Genomic DNA, 22049 nt, shown 5'->3' with positions numbered 1-22049 from the left:
GGAGTCAGCCTCCACCACATCACTCATGTGTGTGTGTGTGTGTGTGTGTGTGTGTGTGTGTGTGTGCATGGTTTTGCATGCTTACATGGGTCTTGACGTCAATAATGTGCCCCCCCCCCCACCACCCCAAGCCAAGGACATCATCACTTCAAGGTCCCAGGGTACGTGAGCCCCTGCCTGCACCCCACCACCCTCACCACCACAACTGCCTTCACCACAACTACCCACAACCCCACACATGCACCGCATCTACAACACTGTACCACACTTCCCAGCATCTCCAACACTGTACCACACCTTCCAGCATCTCCAACACTGTACCACACCTTCCAGCATTTCCAACACTGTACCACACCTTCCAGCATCTCCAACACTGTACCACACCTTCCAGCATCTCCAACACTGTCCCACACCTTCCAGCATCTCCAACACTGTACCAAACCTCCCAGCATCTCTATCACTGATCTCTGCACGCTCTCCAGGTCAGCAATTTCTCCAGCTTTGAAAGGGGCTGTCATTGTGCAGCAGTACTCCACTCTAGAGAGCACAAGCGTTTTGAAAAGTATCATCATCGGTATAGCATCTCTAGTGTGAAAAGTTCTTGTTATCCAACCTGTCATTTTTCTTGCAGTTGTGACGGCTACTTTATTGTGTTCTTTAAAGGTAAGATCTTCCGACATGAGTACACCCAAATCCTTTACATTGCTTTTTCGTTCTAAGTTATGATTTGACTGCGTTTTGTACGTGGTTTCCGTTTTTATATTTTCATTTTTTCCGTAGTGAATGAGCTGGAACTTGTAGGTAAACACTACTTTCTCCCCAACACTACACTCTCCCCAACACTACACTCTCCCCAACACTACACTCTCCCCAACACTACACTCTCCCCAACACTACACTCTCCCCAACACTACACCCTCCCCAACACTACACTCTCCCCAACACTACACCCTCCCCAACACTACACTCTCCCCAACACTACACTCTCCCCAACACTACACTCTCCCCAACACTACACTCTCCCCAACACTACACTCTCCCCAACACTACACTCTCCCCAACACTACACCCTCCCCAACACTACACTCTCCCCAACACTACACTCTCCCCAACACTACACCCTCCCCAACACTACACCCTCCCCAACACTACACTCTCCCCAACACTACACTCTCCCCAACACTACACTCTCCCCAACACTACACTCTCCCCAACACTACACTCTCCCCAACACTACACCCTCCCCAACACTACACTCTCCCCAACACTACACTCTCCCCAACACTACACTCTCCCCAACACTACACTCTCCCCAACACTACACTCTCCCCAACACTACCCCCTCCCCACCTCTAACAAGAGGCTTAACAAGGGGTAGGAAGCATTACAAACAGCTACACTACACTTCCTCATAGCCTGTGATGGGTAAGTAGTTAGGAAGGTTACACCATGCAGTAAGGGAACCCCCACAGCCAGGCAGCTTGTTGCTGAGAGGAAAAGGGTAGGAAGGTAAGGTAAGGAAGGGGAAGGGGAGGAGGAGTCGAGAGGGAAGGGAGATATTGAGGGGTGGTGGTGGTGAAGGGGTGAATGTAAGGGAGGGAGAGGGACTGTAGAGGCCACAGAGGACAATGACGAGAACTATATTTCATATATCGTAAGTAGTGACTTACGGGTGACGAACATCCCGGTCATCGTAGTACCTATAAATCTGGGTTTCCGAGTACCGAGTTTCCAGTCTTGGGTTACCAAGGTGTCATGTAAGGTGTCGATGTTCAGTGATACTTGTGCAAAGTCCAGGTTCTTGCCCTTAAGCTTGTGTCTGTTTTGTGTTTAGTCTGTGGGAGAGATATACTTATACCTGGGGAGAGATATACTTATACCTGTGGGAGAGATATACTTATACCTGTGGGAGAGATATACTTATACCTGTGGGGGGGGGGGTACGAGAATAGGCATCACCTATTGGCATCAGGAATGTTTATTGAATGTAAACCATTATTGGTTTAAACACATCCTGAAGCTAATGTACTGCGTTAGTGAAATTACGACAACAATTATGTTATGATGTTATTGCCACTCACTTATATAATAAATGTACTGTAATTAATGTAATCAATTTTGATGAAAACTTTCCCCAATTATAAATGTACCACCATTTATGAAGAGTGATTAATATGGTTTGACTGATGTACTTACTGATGCTTCAGGATAATTACAGGAATGACCTGGATCAATAATATTATCTTTCTCTAGCAGCAATCAAACTATTCACTAGTTTTGTTGATGATGATGATGATCCTCCCTCCTCCTGTGATGGTGATGCTGGGGAAGCTGATAATCATCACTCCAGCATCCCCTTCCTCATCTCCCAGCGGGCCTTCACTGCCAGTCTGGTTCCTCAATGCCACTACCCCTTTTTTTTTAATGATAATCATCTTGCCTTACACAAGAGGCGAACAACACAACACAACACACTGCAGTAACACGAAATTACGACAATTACGAAATTAATTCCTGCAAAGCTTTTTCCAATTTCGCGTTCACGGTCACTCACGTATCTGTCAGTCTAATTTTGTGAAAATTATGAGTGACATTTGCTGTCACGATGCAGCTTTAGACACTTTTAATTCGTGCTTTTACAATTGTGTATTAGAGAAAACCTGCTTTTTTTATTTATATTCAATTTTATGGTTCCCCTGTATTTACTATTTTCAAGACCCTATTTTGATCGATTTTTGTATATTCTTTTGATCGGGAGAGTAAACTTTGAACACTCTCATGCTGTTGTCGGTAATTCAAGTTCAAGTATGTTTATTGAGACAAGAAAAAAATACATCTGAAAGGGATAGAGTAGCTTAGGCTATTTCTACCCCTCTAGAAATAGTCTATGCTATTTCTACCCCCCCCCCTATAGTCGGTAAAACAGCCCTGGTGAAACAAATCTATACGAAACATCCAAATAAGGTTAAACTTTAGCAAGAAAAAGATGTAGAATAATCCCAGGAGGGGGACTTCAATGTACAAGTAATGTTGAATCCACGTCGCTTGCAAAACACTTACCCACATGGTTACCACATCACACACACTCAACCAAACCACGATCTCCCATCACTCAACCAAAAAACCACCAGCCATCACATCACCAACCACTTCACATCCTCCCTCCACTACGTCAATAAAAAAAGAACCTTTCGTATACCCCCTCAACCCAAACGAGGATCCATAGGCTCAGTCAAGCAAAACCCAACCTGCCTCGCCTCGTAGATCAAAGCCCAGCCACTCGTCGCTTCATCATAGTAATAAAAATGACACTAAAGAGATCAGTAGCCTCGAGTAACCTCCAACTTGGCCTTTTGGCGCCAGTACTACTAAAAAATATCCCTGTATGTAAGACAGTGACGCACACGCCTCTCAGATTGTGTGTGTGTATATATATATATATATATATATATATATATATATATATATATATATATATATATATATATATATATATATATATATATATATATATATATATATGACAAACGTGAATAAACCTTGTCAAATGTATCGGAAAATTCATCAACATGAAGGGCTCAAACCTTAGACAGTCAGGAACTACAAACACACTAGCATATGTCGAGTACCATGACCAATGGACCACGACTGACTGTTCAAAAGTATTGGTAGTTGGAGGCTATTTAACCCAACACCCGACAGCACTCGCCGTGGCCAGAGATCACAGATAACTTTCATCAAATCAATTCACTATATGAGGTAAATGCGAGCCTCAGATGTAGACAGGTGTTAATGAGCATGAAAATCAGGATATACCAGCTGGCAAATATATGATAATAATGTGGACTAATTCCACAATTGAGTTATGGGGGGGGGGGCTATACCCACTTTTTTGGTAGGGTGGTGGCATCATAGTTAGTAAATAAAATGGTTATCAGTCTAAGTGGTTTCAAGTTAAAGTGGTTATCAGTCTAAGTGGTTTCAAGTTAAAGTGGTTATCAGTCTAAGTGGTTTCAAGTTAAAGTGGTTATCAGTCTAAGTGGTTTCAAGTTAAAGTGGTTATCGGTCTAAGTGGTTCCAAGTTAAAGTGGTTATCGGTCTAAGTGGTTCCAAGTTACAGGGGGGGGGGGTAGCTTTATACATGCAATCTCATTCTTATAACAAATACCCACAATTAATATTACTGGTTAAATAAAGTGGAAATGATAAGAAAAATCATAATAATATTTTTATTTCATTCTTTTAACACAAAAATAAATAAATGTAAATGAAGACTTGACATATAAGTGAAGAATTGCCAGAGCGTTGAGGATGTGCAAATATCTATATATGAGGTCATGTTATGATGAGTTTATATTAATTCTAATTGTCTCATCATCCTCATTTTGTGACATAAACTGTGCCAACATATGTCTTATCGCTCTAATATTATGTCTCACTTGACAATATATCATCTTTCACAGTGTTAGCTAAATGTTCACTCACTTCATACCTAAACAGTGTGATTTAGACTAATACAGACCTGTTTAGTTCAGTCAGTATCAGTAATGATTTATAGAAGTTGTTGACAATCAAGTTTCTGAGGCTTATAATAACAATGACTACCAGGCAGAATAGCCTAAGCTACTCTATAGCCTAAGCTACATCTACTCTATCAGATGAGCTAATTTCTGAGATGTATTTCATTACCTCAATAAACTTACTTGAACTTGATAATGTCTACATGCTATGCAGGAATTATGTAATTAATGTACTGCACTTTTTAAGTCAATTTTGTACACATTTCTCTCTTTCCTATATCTACAAACAATGAGAATCATATCACAGACAACGAAGATAAACAAAGCCATGGCCGGTAGGATTCCGAATGACCTGCATGACTCGACCTGATCCTCCTCCTCCTCCTGTCCAGCCTCTGGCTTCGGCTTCGTAGTAGGCGTCCAGGCCCCCTTCATCGTGACGAAGTGGAGGGATTGCCGCAGGTCATGACGTCGAAAACGGAGGCGTCCTTGTCCGTATGCTTGAAATACCAGAGACCCAGGGATGTTTTGGAGGCCTCGCTGGCGGCGCGTACCTGGGAGTGACGGAACAGATGGACAGGGGAGGGGAAAACCAGGAGATAGAACGAGGAATAGGAAGAACGAAGAAGAGGAACAACGAAAATGAGTTAAAAGGAAGAGGAAGAATGAGAAAGAGAGGTAAATAATAAGGAAGGAAAACGAGGAGAAGATTGAGTGACGAATAACGAGGAGAAATAAGAGAGAAAAAGAGAAGGAGGTATAAAATGAGAAAGGGGGAAGAGGCAGAGTTTCGCTCTGTCTCTTCTCCCTTCTCGTTTCTTCTCTAATAAAGGTAGTCAAAGAGACATAACCTACTGCATGAATAACATAAGGAGACTCATACAAAAATTATATAAAAAAAATCCAAATAAACCCTCTCAATAAACCATTGCACAACCGCTCCCGTAACCAAAGTTAGGAGCAGAAACCGACACAATTGACCATGATTAGTAGAAACTGATCCAAGAAACAATAGACAATCAAAATAATTAAATCCCAAGTTTCTGTTTATTGAGACCAACTCAGTAAGATATAAACAACAATTATAGAAAAAATCCTAGTAATAAATCCTAGAAAATCCGGATAAATCTTGTAGAGGTACAGACCTGTGAACAGTACAGATACAGAAACAAAAATTCTACAGGAATTTTTGGAAGTTACAGGAAATGTTTCCCTGTAACTTCCCGTTGAAGAGAACAAAGATGGGGAACGCTGAGTGCACCGTTGTACCGTTGTATCGTTAACCCTTGGACGAGCTTCAGGAGAGAGTGCCTTCCCCGTTTGCCTTGAGTTGGACCTTAGACGACGTTGGGGGCAGGAGGGGTGAAGGAAGGAGGAGGGTTGGAGTGAAAAATAAGAGTTCAGGGTGAAGGGAGGAGGAGGAGGTTGGGGTTTGTGTAATTACCTAAGTGTAATTACCTAAGTGTAGTTACCTAAGTGTAGTTACACGATAAGAGCTATGCTCGTGGTGTCCAGTCTTCCCAGTACTCTTTATGTGTGCTTGTGTACTCATCTAGTTGAGCTTTGGCTCTTTGGTCTCGCCTCTCAACTGTCAATCCACACAATGTACGTATGTGTAGTGAAGGGAGGGATAAACTAGTCACGTATCAATCTCCTTTAAACGTGAAGAGGAAGTCATTAATATAATAAAAACGAAGCTTATATAATTATATAAGCTCATTATATAATTATAAGATGACAACACCACGAGAGACTGCAAAAGACTATAGGATGACCTGGACCAAATTTTTTTTCCAGCAAGTGGCTACAAGAGTTTAACACAAGCAAATGCACAGTAATAAAGGTCGGTGCTATGATACGGAGGTTGAGTACAATGTTTCGCATAGAAGAATCGAACAGAGAAAAAGGTTTCTTAGTTGATATTACACCAAACCTGCCACAGGAAGCGCCTATAAGCCGCATTCTGAAGCTTGGTTTATATATAAAGCTGCCTTTACAAATGTGAACAGAGTCGTACAGGATCTTGTATACCACATACGTCAGACCAATTCTGGAATACGGGGCACCAGGGTGACGTTATTATCTCGTTAAACACAAAACTAAGCTGGAGAAAGTTTAGACGTATGGCACCAGACTGGTCCCAGAGCTGAGAGGTATGAATTACAAAGACTTGGAGTTTCACCTCAGTGGAAGAGAGAAGAAATAGGGCAGACATGATCACTGAGTACAAAATACTCAGCAGAATAGACAGGGCAGAAGAAAACAGACGAGTAAATAAGTACTTCGTGTACTTCAAATGAGCATTTGAAGTACACGAGTAAAGGGACACACAAACTGAATATCCAGATGAGCTACAGTGTTTATGGTGAACAAATAGAATGAGTTAAAAGGGAAATGGTGAGGCAAATTCCACGTAAAGCTATAAATGTGGTCATGAGAAGAGCCCAAATGGCTCTGGCACCTGTACACCGCTCGATTAAGGACAGAGAGGCAGTACCCAAGAGACGTGCTCATTCCTCACAAGCACAACAAAGTGAGCACAAAAGATTCTAAGCAACTTCACAAGACATCACATCAAGTACACATACTATATTCCAGGCCAAGACCCCTCTCTCATGACTGTCTTGAATACCAGCAACCTCCCCAGCCAGAGGACCCTCCCCACCCACAACCACCTACAGGGACGCTACAACCAAGGAAGCTAAAACAACCTCCTGCTACGACTGTCCCAATATTGGGAAAAAGTGACTGATTTTTTTTATAAACTGGAGCTGACTTTTGGGATAAATGTTCTTCAGAAAATAGGAACTACCAGGCGCGTCGTCCGCTGGAAGGTGTTAGTATGACTACGACCGCCCTTTTCTTTATTTTTCAGTGGACGTTCGTAGTCAGCAAGATATTCCTTGGCCTCCATCCTCCCCCACATCGCAGTGGCGACTGTGATTCCCCTGATGCAACCCATCATAGTTTAGCACAGAACAGCGTATTTTGTCCGTTAGTAATTATAGCATCAAGACATGGTGTAATATTAGAAAGCTAGACGAGTGGAATAGGTAGTAGGGGGAATACCATTATGCCAAAAGATATAGCTAGCTTTAAAAATAAGCTTTATAGGTAGACAGTGAAAAGGAGTTAGATGGGCACTGCCCAGAATGGGTCAAGAGGCCCACTGCCGTGACTTCCCACTTCACCTATTGTTATGTTAAATGAAGTTGATTTTAAAGCACTTGGGGGAGTTATTAACCCAACTGGGGCATGCAGAAACGTAATGAATTTTTCCACACTGTATTAAATATAAAACAACTATCCTCGATACCCACGCTACGTTCCTCGATACACAAACTACGATTCTTAACTACTTTGTGGAACCAACACTACGGATGTCACGTACCTATGGTACCCAATCTACGATCCTTAAATACAGCACACGAACCAAATTACCTAGACTACGGTATATTTATCACGATACCACGTGTAGGGTACTGTGACAAAGATTCCTGAACTATTATACCTCCAGTTGCGATACCTATAGAAGTTTTCTCAGTTACGATACCTCAACTGCATCTCTTCAACTTTGATATTTCAACCATAATAACTTATTACAGTGCATAAACTGAGATAGCTTATTTAGCCACGATTCCCTTAAGTATAATACACGAACTACGATACCTCAAGTACACTTCATGAATTACGATGCCTCATCTACAGTATATCAACTACGATAACTTACCATTGAACAGGTGAAGCGGTTTTTGGCTTTGTCGCAGCTCTTGGCATGATAGAGATGGAAGAGTCCTGGATCAAGAGACCTGTGGGAAGGAGTGAGATAAATCTGTGGGTACATGTGGTGGTCCAGTCGGTAGTGCTTGTGCCTGAGTAGCTTAGGGACGAGGGTTCGATCCCATCATATGATTTGGACACTTATTTCATGGTTAGTAGGGGATGGTGAGGGGAGGTGAGAGAGAGAGAGAGAGGTGAGGTGAAAGAGAGAGGGGGTCTGGGGGAATGAGTTAAGGGAAAGTTGCAGAGTCGTGCAATATCAAGATGCTACATATCACAAGCAGCCATAGCTCACCTGATCACTTTGTAACCACCATGGTTTACAACATTCTTCAGAAAGTTTAAGTCTTCGCCTCCCCAGCCAGAAGTTTTTGAAAAGGTTGCCAGTTCGTAAAAGTCCGACTTGAATAGGCATGCCATACCTGGAGCAGAGAAAAGTTTTGTTTGTGTTTAGATCAAATTTATGGTACAGTCAGATGTGTATGTCAGCCAGGTGTATGAAAACTAGGTATGTATGATGCAAATGAGGTGTGCCTAGCAATCAGATGTGTATGACTTTCAGTACAGCTAGAGGTAACATCCGAATATGACTGCTCAATCACTTATCCAGGCTTTCCGCAGATTTGCAGTACGCCGATCATGTCATAAGCTGATGATTTCAGATAATGGAGCTAACTTGGTAGCTGGAGAAGCATGTCTACGGGAAATCTGCTTCCATCCTGCAGTTACTTCCACACTGGAATAGCGTCACTGCAGATGGAAATTTATCCCTCCTAGAGCCCCATGGCACGACGCCTTTTATGAAAGGTTAATAGGAACTATCAAAAGATCGTTGAGAAAATCTCTACACCGTCAAAAAATCCTCTTCAAGAACTCAAGACGTCACGGAAATAGAGTCCGGAGTGAACAATCGGCCACTGACGAACTGGTCTGATGCTCCTACTCAACATGAACCATTAAGTCCTGCCCACTTAATGTATGGCAGATCTCTGACTCCAGTACCATCTCTAATGGATGATAAGATCAGAGATCCCTCATATGTGGGTCAGAGCGAGTTGGTTCAGGGGTATAAGTATCTATCCAGCACAATCCAAAAATGGAATGATGTTTGGACAAAAGAATATCTCACATCTCTACGAGAATATCACTGTGGAGCCAATATCCCTCATAGTGTATCTAATCTCCAACCTGGTAACATTCTCTTGGTAAGATGGGACACTGCTAAAGTTGAATGGCCATTGGGTAAAGTCACCTCTGTCCATCCAGATAGGCCAGGAGATTTTGAGAATAGTCAAAATCCTGTCTAAAGGAACTACTTTCCTTGAAGGACATTAGTCAAACTCATCCATATGGAGTCAGTGAGTCAGTTAGACCCAGGAAGACCCCTAGAATCTCGAACTCCAAATGACCCACAGACACCAAACAGGCACATACGTCCTCAACGGACACCCGCACAAAAGTGCAAACAAAATTTGCGCTTGTATTATCAATCCGATGATGAGTATATGAACACATATGGTCAATGTAGATCCCAAATATTGGACTCTATGCCAGTTCTCTCACTCAGGAAGATGTGGGAAATTTTACCCATTATATCAATATTATTATTTACGAAATATATTATTTATATATCTTATCTATAGTTATACACCAGATTCATTATCTTATACATCGACTAGATCCTAGACGACCACTTGGTCACATACACCATAGAACACAGGTGCCTACATGACTTTGTACACGTAATCCTAATGGATCTAGAAGCTTCAAGAAAAAGCTATTAATTAAAATAATGTTGGAACATCAATCGATTTTTGGTGAGGATTAATTCAAATCCTTAATAAGAATAATTATACTCTTAATACTACCTATAATCATAAAATCCTATATCTATTTATCTTATAATCCAACTTTATCACCCTAATCTATCCAGAAAATAACAATAATCAATACTCATTGAAGGCTACCCTGGCAGTAAATAGGTACCTGGGAGTTAGACCGCTGCTACGGGCTGCTTCCTGGGGATGTGTGTAACAAAAAGGAAGCCTGGTCGAGGACCGGGCCGTGGGGACGTTAATCCCCGAAATCACCTCAAGATAACCTCAAGATAACCCTCGTTGAGAGAGGATGGGGCCGGTGGGGTGGGACAGCAAGCGTCCACTACCACGTGAGGCCAGATCCCATTGTTTACAAACAGTGAATACACGTGTAGCCTGAGGCCAGATCCCATTGTTTACAAACAGTGAATATACGTGTAGCCTGAGGCCAGATCCCATTGTTTACAAACAGTGAATACACGTGTAGCCTGAGGCCAGATCCCATTGTTTACAAACAGTGAATATACGTGTAGCCTGAGGCCAGATCCCATTGTTTACAAACAGTGAATACACGTGTAGCCTGAGGCCAGATCCCATTGTTTACAAACAGTGAATACACGTGTAGCCTGAGGCCAGATCCCATTGTTTACAAACAGTGAATACACGTGTAGCCTGAGGCCAGATCCCATTGTTTACAAACAGTGAATACACGTGTAGCCTGAGGCCAGATCCCATTGTTTACAAACAGTGAATGCACGTGTAGCCTGAGGCCAGATCCCATTGTTTACAAACAGTGAATACACGTGTAGCCTGAGGTCAAATCCCAATGTTTACAAACAGTGAATACACGTGTAGCCTGAGGCCAGATCCCAATGTTTACAAACAGTGATTACATGTGCGTGCGGAGCTTGTGACCTTTATAACGGGACCTACGTCGCACAAACTAATCTTATATCACCAGCGAGTATCCCTAGATACTCGGGGAGTGCCTGAACTATACTCTAATCAAGAAAATCACAATAACACATACCAGGAGTAGTGAGGACGAGTTCATGTACTAAGGGACTCGCCACGCTTCCACCACACCATCATCTTAATCCAAGATCAGTGCCATAGTCTGTATCCAATTTATGCAGAAAAGCTGCTGTATTATCATCAAAATACAGCGCCTTATCTCATTAAGAGATATCATTCTGGCAACTTGTCAGATAACTTGGACGTGTGTGGGACTACCACTTGCATGAGAATGAGACTCCACAAGGAGGAGTCCTCAGTCCTAGTCTTTTTAACATCCTTATGGAAAACCTCATTACCTATGACACTTGCCAAAGGAGTTAAACTTGCTTAAGCTATGCTGATGATATAGCATTAGTCGCCACAGATCTTTCACTATTAAATAAAGCACAAGGGGCGTTAGATGCAGTAACTATCTGAATGCAGCTTTTTTAAGGGCTAAAAATATCTGCACAGAAGTCTAAGGCAATGAGACTAGGCGGCAACACTCCAGACAGGCACCTACCCATTCAAGACATTAACCTTCAGTGTCTTAGACAACATCAATATATCGGAGTGTTTCAGGTCTTTCCCCCTAACCCCTTCCCCCCACTCTTCCTCCATCTCCCACTTCTATTTCCTTCTCGTGTCTTCTGTCTCTTCTTAAACTCTTCGTCTCTCACCGTGACCCCATAGACGCCAGTAGCCAAGGTCGTCCTTGACCTGCCTTTGCAGCTGAGGGTCATCCTTGATCCGCCGCTGTAGCCGAGGTGGGTGCAGGTGGGGGTTGTACTGGGAGAACACGACGGGGGAGAACACCTGGTCGGGTGAAGATGCTGCTTTAGCTCACTGCGTTGTGAAATAAGTGCACTATAAGTCACATGCTGATATATATATTGATAAGTCAGTATATGACTTGTGTTTACGGGCTTTTCATGACCATTCCACCTTTTGGGTGGCATAATCTTCATCAATTAATCAATATGACTTATACATTGTATATCTATCGGTCATGCAGGCGATGAGTCACAATAACGTGGCTAAGGTATGATGACAAGACCACACACTAGAATGTGAAGGGACGACGGCGTTTCGGTCCGTCCTGGACCATTCTCAAGTCGATTGTGATTCACAATCGACTTGAGAATGGTCCAGGACGGATCGAAACGTCGTCGTCCTTTCACATTCTAGTGTGTGGTCTCAGTCATCTATCGGTCATCAGTGCTTCGAAACCTCTGGCGAAACTCGAACACTTCAAGCACAAACCTGCAGCCCGCGAATTGGGGTAGTCTGACACCTTGTCAGGAACTCTCTGGTGAAGAGGACGTCGACGTCGCAGAAGAAAACAACCTCTCCTTTCAATTTGGATTTCTCCACGCCCTCCTGGAGCCCGTGTCCTCGGGAGAAGCCTAACTTCTTCTCCAGAAGGATGAACTCTGTCTGCAGGTTTGGAAGCTGGTTCTCCGCCTCCTGGAGGACCTCCCGGACACGCTGGCTCTCCGGGTCATCGAAGTAAACAAGAGTGAGGCCCAGCTCGACGGCGTTGTCCGTTAGCACGTCCTTCACGTTCTCCAGGAAGATCTGGAGGAACAGGAGAACAAGAGAGAGAAAAGATGAGATAAGGAGGGAGAGAGTCAGAGAAACGGTCAGAGAAAGAATGAGAAGAGGATGAAATAGAGGCGAGGGGGATACGTAAGAAAAAGGGAGAGGGAAAGATGAAATGATGAGAAAGGGAAGAAAAACAGACAGCTTAATGAGGGAGCTAATCACTTAGCAATTGCAAACTAAAAAAGTATAATATTTCAGTATTCATCAAGTCCTTGAGTCTCAATTAGTTAATGAAATCCTCATTTGTGATAATTGTTGTGAACTGTGTCAGATATGAGGTCAAAGTCAGATATTAGGTTCGGGGTATAAATTGGTTTCAAGGGACCCCCATGACTTCCCTGACCCCATGTGACTTCCCTGACCCCATGTGACTTCCCTGACCCCATGTGACTTCCCTGACCCCATGTGACTTCCCTGACCCCATGTGACTTCCCTGACCCCATGTGACTTCCCTGACCCCATGTGACTTCCCTGACCCCATATGACTTTCCTGACCCCATGTGACTTTCCTGACCCCAATGTGTGACACCCCTGACCACACATGTGGTCAGGGGTGTTACACATGGGGTCAGGGGGTCACGCATGGGGTCAGGGGGTCACACATGTGGTCAGGGGTGTCACACATGGGGTCAGGGGGTCACGCATGGACACACCTGGAGAGCTTGGAGGCGACCTCGCAGAGGCATGATAAGATTGACGGTGACGTTGGTGAAGGTGTGACGGAAGGCGAGGCGGAGCGGCGAGAACTCGTGTAGGAGGGTGACTCTCTCCGCAGCTCCTTCGGGAGTTCGACAGATCACGTCGAACTCCAGACCCACCGTCGGCACTGTCCGGTATCTGGCGGTGTTAACCAACCCAGCCAACAGGAAGATGAAGGTGGATAATCAACCTATATCACCCAACTGAACACACTCAGGAGACCAACCAACTCTCATTAACCTGTATATTAGCTTCGACGCATCAAACAGCTCTGATGAGTCCCCCATATATAACCACTGGTGAATTTGGTTAACTTCTAAATCTAAATATAATTCTTGAGTACGCAGTTTAGAACTACAAGATAAAAGGACATATATAAACTGTATTGGGGGAGATCCTAAACATTCCCTCTAATGCATTATGTGTCCTTTTCTCCGAGGCTAAGGGACCCTTTCTTCCAGCCAGAGGTGGTACTCGCTTCCCATTATATTATTATTGTTTATTCCTACAGACATTTCATATTATGTTATGAACATGACTTTGTTTTAGATATATTTATTATAAATTTATGTTTATAGTATATATATATATATATATATATATATAAATATATATATATATATATATATATATATATATATATATATATATATATATATATATATATATATATATATATATATATATATATATGACAATGTCAGACCACGGAGGAAAAATGAAACAGGAATTTCCTTAAGTACTTTCGTATATTAAAACCTTCTGAAGATGTATTTAATATACGAAAGTACTTAAGGAAATTCCTGTTTCATTTTTCCTCCGTGGTCTGACATTGTCACATTCTTAATCACGTGTTTATTTTCGTGATATACACACACACACACACACACACATATATATATATATATATATATATATATATATATATATATATATATATATATATATATATATACAGCCCAGAGCTCCACAAACCCCAGCGTATCCAGTAATAATACCAACTAGACCATACTGACTGTACAAAAAAGGTTGGAAGTCGAGCATAGATAGACATACATAGAAACAGATACAAATAGACAGAAAAAACAGATCTACGGTGCCCAGGTTACCCACACAGCCCACGTGTCGACCATACAACCTGTACAGATTGACAGGGACAAACTAACAGTCAGAGAAACATTCAGAGACAGGCAGACAGAGACAGACAGACAGGGAGAGACTGAGAGATAAACATAGATGGACAGAAACCGACTTAGATACAGAGATAGACATAACAACAAAGACGCACAACACACAGAGAGAGATTGACAGAGAAGACATAGACAGACACAGAGATCTTGAGATGATATCGGGGTTTAGCGTCCCTGCGGCCCGGTCCTCGACTACTGACAGACACAGAGTGAAGTTTTTTTTTGTGAAGAAATACGGGAACAAGACTTGTTTAGAATGGATCTCGCTTTAACAGTGCTACATCATTATTTGTATAATCTTGGCAGAACACACGTTATCGAGTAGGACTGTTCTCTCATAAGAAGAACTTACAATTGGCTCCTTTCTCGAGTTAACAATTCTAAGAGCTCCAGGATAACCTACCATGATACTCATGGCATCTTGTTACATAAATCCTGGTCAAGTAATGACCTAGGATGATTAACGAGACATGATAATTAACTACAGATCGTATGAAGGTTAAATAAAAGCTTCGAGCACATATTATGTTAATGCCAAATGCTTTAACCCACAAGAGTTTTGAGAGGTTTAAAGGCACTCAAGAAGCATTTTTGCGAAGATGAGATTTGCATCATTGACCTCGATTCCAAGATATTTATAAGACTCGCACGTCTCTTTGGACACTCCATTAATATTACAGTTATCATGGTGAAGAGAATGGGGGGACATGAACCCTTGTTTTATCAACAGAGCTAATGAAGCCCCATTCTACCATTGTCTTAGAAAATTCATCAAGTAAATGCTTGTAGTCTGGTTTTACTGTGTGCCAAAATACAAATACCACCAGCATAACATATAACGTGAGTTATATAACATATAACTCACTTGTTATATGTTATATATAACATATAACTCACTTGTTATATGTTATATAACATATAACTCACTTGTTATATGTTATATATAACATATAACTCACTTGTTATATGTTATATAACATATAACTCACTTGTTATATGTTATATATAACATAAATCACTTCGTGTTGGTTCATGAAAAAGTTTGCGTGTAAGAATGTTAAAGATCACAGGACTTAATTACACTACCTTGAGCTGTGCCTAGTTCACATGTACCTGTTCTTGTACTACCAAGTTCTTTAAATAGTTCTTTACATATTCTCATTCCCAGAACATCGTGGTAATGGCTCGTCATGAGAGAAGTCATCAAACCCCAAGAATACTAAGGTGTTCAGTTCCTGGTGAGCTCAGTTCGTCCTAATCAATCACCTGGTTCGTAATTATATCTTCGGATTTCATATTTAGAATATAATTATATATGGTAAATCACCGTCCTATCTACTAGGCAGACCAAATTTAATGCAGTAGATGGGATATATATACTGTTAAGAGTCCGATGGACATAATGCAAAATAGGTAGAGTTAAGAGTGGTAGAGCTACGAGTGGCCTGGTAGCCTGGTGGATAGCGCGCAGGACTCGTAATTCTGTGGCGCGGGTTCGATTCCCGCACGAGGCAGAAACAAATGGGCAAAGTTTCTTTCACCCTGAATGCCCCCTGTTACCTAGCAGTAAATAGGTACCTGGGAGTTAGTCAGCTGTCACGGGCTGCTTCCTGGGGGTGGAGGCCTGGTCGAGGACCGGGCCGCGGGGACACTAAAGCCCCGAAATCATCTCAAGATAACTGAACAGAGAACAGGTAGAGGAGGATACTATATTACGTCTGGTGGACGTAGTATAGTATGGAGAAGTTTTAGCATAGTATCAACAGAATAGGGAGAGTCTGATGGTCGGGTTGTAGAAGAAACGTACCATTTAGTGTACCGTGTAACTCACCTGACGGAGGTACAGTGCTGAGGGTGGTACCTGTCAGGGGACTTCGAGTTGAGGTAAATTAGTGCTTTATGAAGTACCTGGAGAAACAGATGGCAAGAATTAGAGAGTAGATTGACCAGACCACACACTTGAAGGTGAAGGGACGACGACGTTTCGGTCCGTCCTGGACCATTCTCAATCGACTTGAGAATGGTCCAGGACGGACCGGAACGTCGTCGTCCCTTCACCTTCTAGTGTGTGGTCTGGTCAACGTACTTTAGCCACGTTATTGTGACTCATCGCCTGCATATGAATTAGAGAGTATTTTACACCCAAAAAACACACACACACACAACGGGTGAGGACAGGTACACAGAGAAAGACAAAGAGGTGTGTGAAGAACTCAACCAGAAATATGGATGACAGGTAATGTAGTCCCAATATACAATATTGGTAATATTTTTATGTCTCTAATCTAATTGTATCATACAAAATTATGCCTTGATCACTTCAAAGTTTAACAATCCAATCATATAAGACTTGAACAGCAAGATATACCTACAACGCTGTGAAAAGAGAGATAGACAGAGACAGACAGAGACAGACAGAGAGGACAACCGACATACTCACCAATGAGAACATGAGTATCTCGTCACGATGGGGTCTACGAGACACCTGGCCATTCACAGAGGCCTGGTTGTCGTAAACATGTGTTCCATCGTAGAAGCTGTAGTAGATGTGGTCGTACCTGGTGGTGGTAGGAGGGGGAAGACGAGAGAGATAGAGAGCGATAAAGGAAGAGAGAGAGAGAGAGAGAGAGAGAGAGAGAGAGAGAGAGAGAGAGAGAGAGAGAGAGAGAGAGAGAGAGAGAGAGAGAGAGAGAGAGAGAGAGAGGTAAAGGCTCCGTAATGAAGTCTTTCTGAGAGCTCTCGAGCTAAGTTTAACGACCCAGAGATGAAGCATCTCTGGGTCGTTAAACCACTAAACAAGCCTTATTTAGTGGCTTAGGGAGGACTCTTAAACCTCAATCTGGACTCTCCTGTCTGGAATAAGATTTCCAGCAACCTTCCATGGCAATGTGATGATATTAATAGGTTCTTCCTACCTGTACAGGCAACTGGGATTGCTTAATAACTCTCTCCTCCTCTGAGGGACTGGACCTACTTATCAAAATAGAACTGAAGAAAAAATCCTGTCTAACTGCAGAGGACTAGCTAAAAAGTGCTTATATTTCTTAAATTTATATTCCTTTTCTGGCCCAAATACTTACAGCCAGTCTCTAGTCCTTGGGTAGTTAGGATCCTTCTGGAGGATTTCCTTCTCCTCCTGCTGGAGGTGACCCGTGCGTTGAGCGGCCATCCGTCTCCCTGAGAAGGGGTTCCAGGGGCGGATGTCTGTGTGTGTGTGTGTCGAGAGAGAGAGAGAGAGAGGGAGAGAGAGAGAGAGAGAGAGAGAGAGAGAGAGAGAGAGAGAGAGAGAGAGAGAGAGAGAGAGAGAGAGAGAGAGAGAGAGAGAGAGAGAGAGACAGATATAAAGCCATGATAAATTTATCTCATATTAAGCACATATTATACAGGCCGTATTGCATAGCTTAAAAAATCAATTAAATAAACTAAATTAAGCTCACTGAGAGAAAGGCACAATAGGCTTAGCTTTTAATGCACCTGGCTAATTATTACTCATAATTACAGCTTTCTTTATTACACTTAATAATTAGCTGCAACACACCGAAAGTGGCTTTGTTCAGCACAGTATTGGAAAGTGAACCACGTTGATGTCCGTCCTTCGGGGGTGGAAGATGACCATGACTTCAACACCAGGTCGGAGATCAGTGTTTGTGTTTGATGTTGGCTAATGCCAGCAATCTGGGCCCCGGAAGGCTCGCCCACACATGGGACACATGTATCGGCTCCAGAGGTTCCAGAGGCCGAGGTTGCTCTAGCTTTGCACAAGGCGCGTTTCCTCTGGACCTCCACAGTCCGTCTATTAGCGTACAGCAAATATCATAGCAACAGTTCCGCGTTCTGCTTGGAAGCCGCAAAGGCTTTCTGGGAGGAGACCGTGCTCAAGAGGAGCAGGGTCTCCTCTTGGAGGAGAGGAGACCAAAAATGAACCAATGAATAATAAATAGTAAAAAATAGTATGAATTGAATAGTAAAAAAATTTCCCAGTCTTAACACGTCATTCCCCTTAACAAAAGTTTTCTTCCATGTCCTGCGTACACGCCGCACTCACCTCTTTTGAACTAAAAGCATTGTTCACTTGACTCACCATAGATGTAAAGTTCTTTGTATAGTGACTGTTGAATGACCTCTTGTTGAATGACTTGTGATATAAAAAAGATTATTGATATATTATATATATATATATATATATATATATATATATATATCATATATATATATATATATATATACATATATATATATATATATATATATATATATATCATATATATATATATATATATATATATACATATATATATATATATATATATATATATATATATATATATATATATATATATATATATATATATATATATATATATGCGAACAAGCCTGAATGGTCCCCAGGACTATATGCGACTGAATGGTCCCCAGGACTATATGCGACTGAAAACTCACACCCCAGAAGTGACTCGAACCCATACTCCCAGGAGCAACGCAACTGGTATCTACAGGACGCCTTAATCCGCTTGACCATCACGACCGGACATAAGGAAGTGATAGCCGAAGCTATTTGAACCACTTCCCCGCTGGCACTCGGATGGTATTCTTGGGCATAGCATTTTATCAAATCACCTCATTCTTTGGGGCACACATGAGGAACACAAATGCGAACAAGCCTGAATGGTCCCCAGGACTATATGCGACTGAAAACTCACACCCCAGAAGTGACTCGAACCCATACTCCCAGTATGGGAGTAAAAGTAAAATGCTATGCCCAAGATTACCATCTGAGTGCCAGCGGGGAAGTGGTTCAAATAGCTTCGGCTATCACTTCCTTATGTCCAGTCGTGATGGTCAAGCGGATTAAGGCGTCCTGTAGATACCAGTTGCGTTGCTCCTGAGAGTATGGGTTCGAGTCACTCCTGGGGTGTGAGTTTTCAGTTGCATATATGCTTGGAGATCGTTCAGGCTTTTTCGCATATATATAAATATATATATATATATATGTACATGCGTATCCGTATGCAACATTAACAAATGTATAACTAACTTCACAAGATTGCCACTTGCTTAGCTAAGTGAACAATGGAGTTCAGTTCCCCGAACCCATTATGTACCTCTGTAACCCTTTCCACCACCGCCCAAGTGATGGGTATGGGGTGCATAATTACGAAGTGAATAATAAATAATATTGCCCCCTAGCAATGTGTAAATCCCTCCAGCACGGGGCATACCTTCCGAACAAGGGGCCAACCCTTTTATCTTCTAACAATAGTCCTCCATTAACAAACGCTCTACCCCTTAATAAAAAGCCCACTCCCAGCCCTAAAAATGATCCCTGCCATTACAGTAACCCTGGTATTACAGTAGTACAATAGTTGATACAGTTAACCTAGTTTACAATATACTTTCGTTCCTTACAATAGATCTCATTCAATGAGTTTTCTCCCTTAAGACACGCATGCTATTGGCCCCGTCTATGAAATATAGTGTCTACCCTCCTCACACTAGCTCCTGTTCCCTATCCAACCACGGACCCTTACAGCAGTGCGCACCTGAGGGTCTGCTGGCCAGCAGCAGCAGCAGGAAGATGATACCCAGCAGAGACAGCAGCAGAAGCAGACGCAGACACAGGTTCAGCAGCGGCAGGATGGGCTGTGCCTGGAACATCAATCGATGCCACGTCCTGCTCTGCATGGCGAACTCTATTTTCTCACTTTTTTGAGAAGCAGATGGAGATTTAGACGAAGCTGTCTATTGAAACTGTCTCTCCAGCGGCTGCTGCTCCGTGATGGTGAGCTCCGCAAGTGTGTGTGTGTGTGTCCGACACGAATTCTGCACTGCCGCAGGTGTCGCAAGGAACACCTGGCTGGTGTTACAGCCATCCCTTGCCGAACCATTTTGGAGCGCCATCGAAAATGTCACACAGGTCGAGTTAGGTGTCTTCTTTGTTTTAGTGTAGTTTGGCCCCGAGGGCGGGAGTGTGATATGCATTTTCTATTGTAATGTTTGCGGGACTACGCCAGTAGCCGATCTCCAATTTGTGGGGCCCCCTGAAGGTCCCTTGAGCTTTTAAGGGGGTCCCTGAAGGCCCCTTGAGTCGTTAAGGGGGTCCCTGAAGGCCTCTTGAGTTGTTAAGGGGCCAATCCACGACAGATCACTCCAAATTCAAATGAACCACTATATCTCAGATTTTGATTGAATGTGAGATGTAGACCAAATGCGTCACCCACCTACTACAAATGCAACTAATTACCTGCAGAACCTAAATGCCAAACCTAACCTAATCTATCCCTGTTGACCAGACCACACACTAGAAGGTGAAGGGACGACGACGTTTCGGTCCGTCCTGGACCATTTTCAAGTCGATTGTGAATGGTCCAGGACGGACCGAAACGGCGTCGTCCCTTCACCTTCTAGTGTGTTATCTGGTCAACATACTTCAGCCACGTTATTGTGACTTATCGCCTAACCTATCCCTAACTGTTAACAGACATCCAATACATAACAAAACTAATTTATATACATAAGAAACACTATTTTTAATACACAATTCGGTAAAGTTTATGATTGCGTCTTAGGGTCGGTCGCCTCTGCAACGAGCCTAGTCTGAGAACATATTTGAAATAATTAAGTATATTTCCTTTCACCTAATGCACATATTCCCCTAGCAATTAATAGGTACCCGGGACTTAGGCAATCGTTATGGGATTACATCCTGACGAGGGGTCAGTAATTCGACTTCAAATGGGACACGACCTTGATTCAAGCCTAAGGTACACCACAGGCTTCCTGTCAACGGTAAAATGAATTATTATTTGTTAGCTACAAGAACGACCAAGACAATATTATATTAGTGAAGTTGTATAAGCGGACGCGGGTCGTCACTTGACGGGGGCAGAATGACGGGGGCAGAATGACGGGGGCAGAATGACGGGGGCAGAATGACGGGGGCAGAATGACGGGGGCAGAATGACGGGGGCAGAATGACGGGGGCAGAATGACGGGGGCAGAATGACGGGGGCAGAATGACGGGGGCAGAATGACGGGGGCAGAATGACGGGGGCAGAATGACGGGGGCAGAATGACGGGGGCAGAATGACGGGGGCAGAATGACGGGGGCAGAATGGACGGCTGGCGACGGTAGAACTGGAGAGTGATGCTAATGAACACCTGATGTGCACAGGTAATTAGGCAGTACATACATTTCCTCCCAAGGGTGCCAACATGGCCTCCCAGGGGTGCCAACCTGGTCTCCCAGGCGTGCCAACATGGCCTCCCAGGCCTGCCAACATAGCCTCCCAGGCCTGCCAACATGGCCTCCCAGGCCTGCCAGCATGGCCTCCCAGGGGCCTGCCAACATAGCCTCCCAGGCCTGCCAACATAGCCTCCCAGGCCTGCCAACATGATATTTCAGAATGAGTATTATGAATATACAATTTGGCTTAGCTTATTAT

General features: G+C 43.0%; 1 protein-coding gene across 1 annotated transcript; it reads right to left on the bottom strand.

The window, feature by feature from the left end:
- Nucleotides 1-4215: 4215 nt before the first annotated feature.
- Nucleotides 4216-17813, bottom strand: LOC123773851 (chondroitin sulfate N-acetylgalactosaminyltransferase 2). Its single transcript, XM_045767770.2, has 9 exons — nt 17688-17813; nt 17048-17165; nt 16439-16515; nt 13372-13555; nt 12377-12691; nt 11794-11929; nt 8596-8722; nt 8251-8329; nt 4216-5074 (listed from the first exon to the last, which is right to left on the bottom strand). Exons 1-9 carry the CDS (start codon nt 17774-17776, stop codon nt 4952-4954), a joined length of 1248 nt encoding a protein of 415 aa, XP_045623726.2. The 5' UTR covers nt 17777-17813; the 3' UTR covers nt 4216-4951.
- Nucleotides 17814-22049: the final 4236 nt, after the last annotated feature.

The sequence above is a fragment of the Procambarus clarkii genome, chromosome 91 (assembly GCF_040958095.1).
Source record: "Procambarus clarkii isolate CNS0578487 chromosome 91, FALCON_Pclarkii_2.0, whole genome shotgun sequence".
In the NCBI taxonomy this organism is placed as follows: domain Eukaryota; kingdom Metazoa; phylum Arthropoda; class Malacostraca; order Decapoda; family Cambaridae; genus Procambarus; species Procambarus clarkii.
The sequence above is the reverse complement of the archived record's forward strand: the minus strand, read 5'-3'. Positions and strand labels throughout refer to the sequence as shown.

Bases quoted from the DNA above. Each gene is read 5' to 3' on its own strand.
- LOC123773851 (XM_045767770.2), bottom strand. From the start codon at position 17,776: ATGGCCGCTCAACGCACGGGTCACCTCCAGCAGGAGGAGAAGGAAATC. The intron at 8,723-11,793 runs GTGAGAGACGAA...TCTCTGCTCCAG, and splicing joins CTGGCGTCTATGGGGTCACG to GTATGGCATGCCTATTCAAG. The intron at 8,330-8,595 runs GTGAGCTATGGC...TCCTTCCCACAG, and splicing joins GGTGGTTACAAAGTGATCAG to GTCTCTTGATCCAGGACTCT.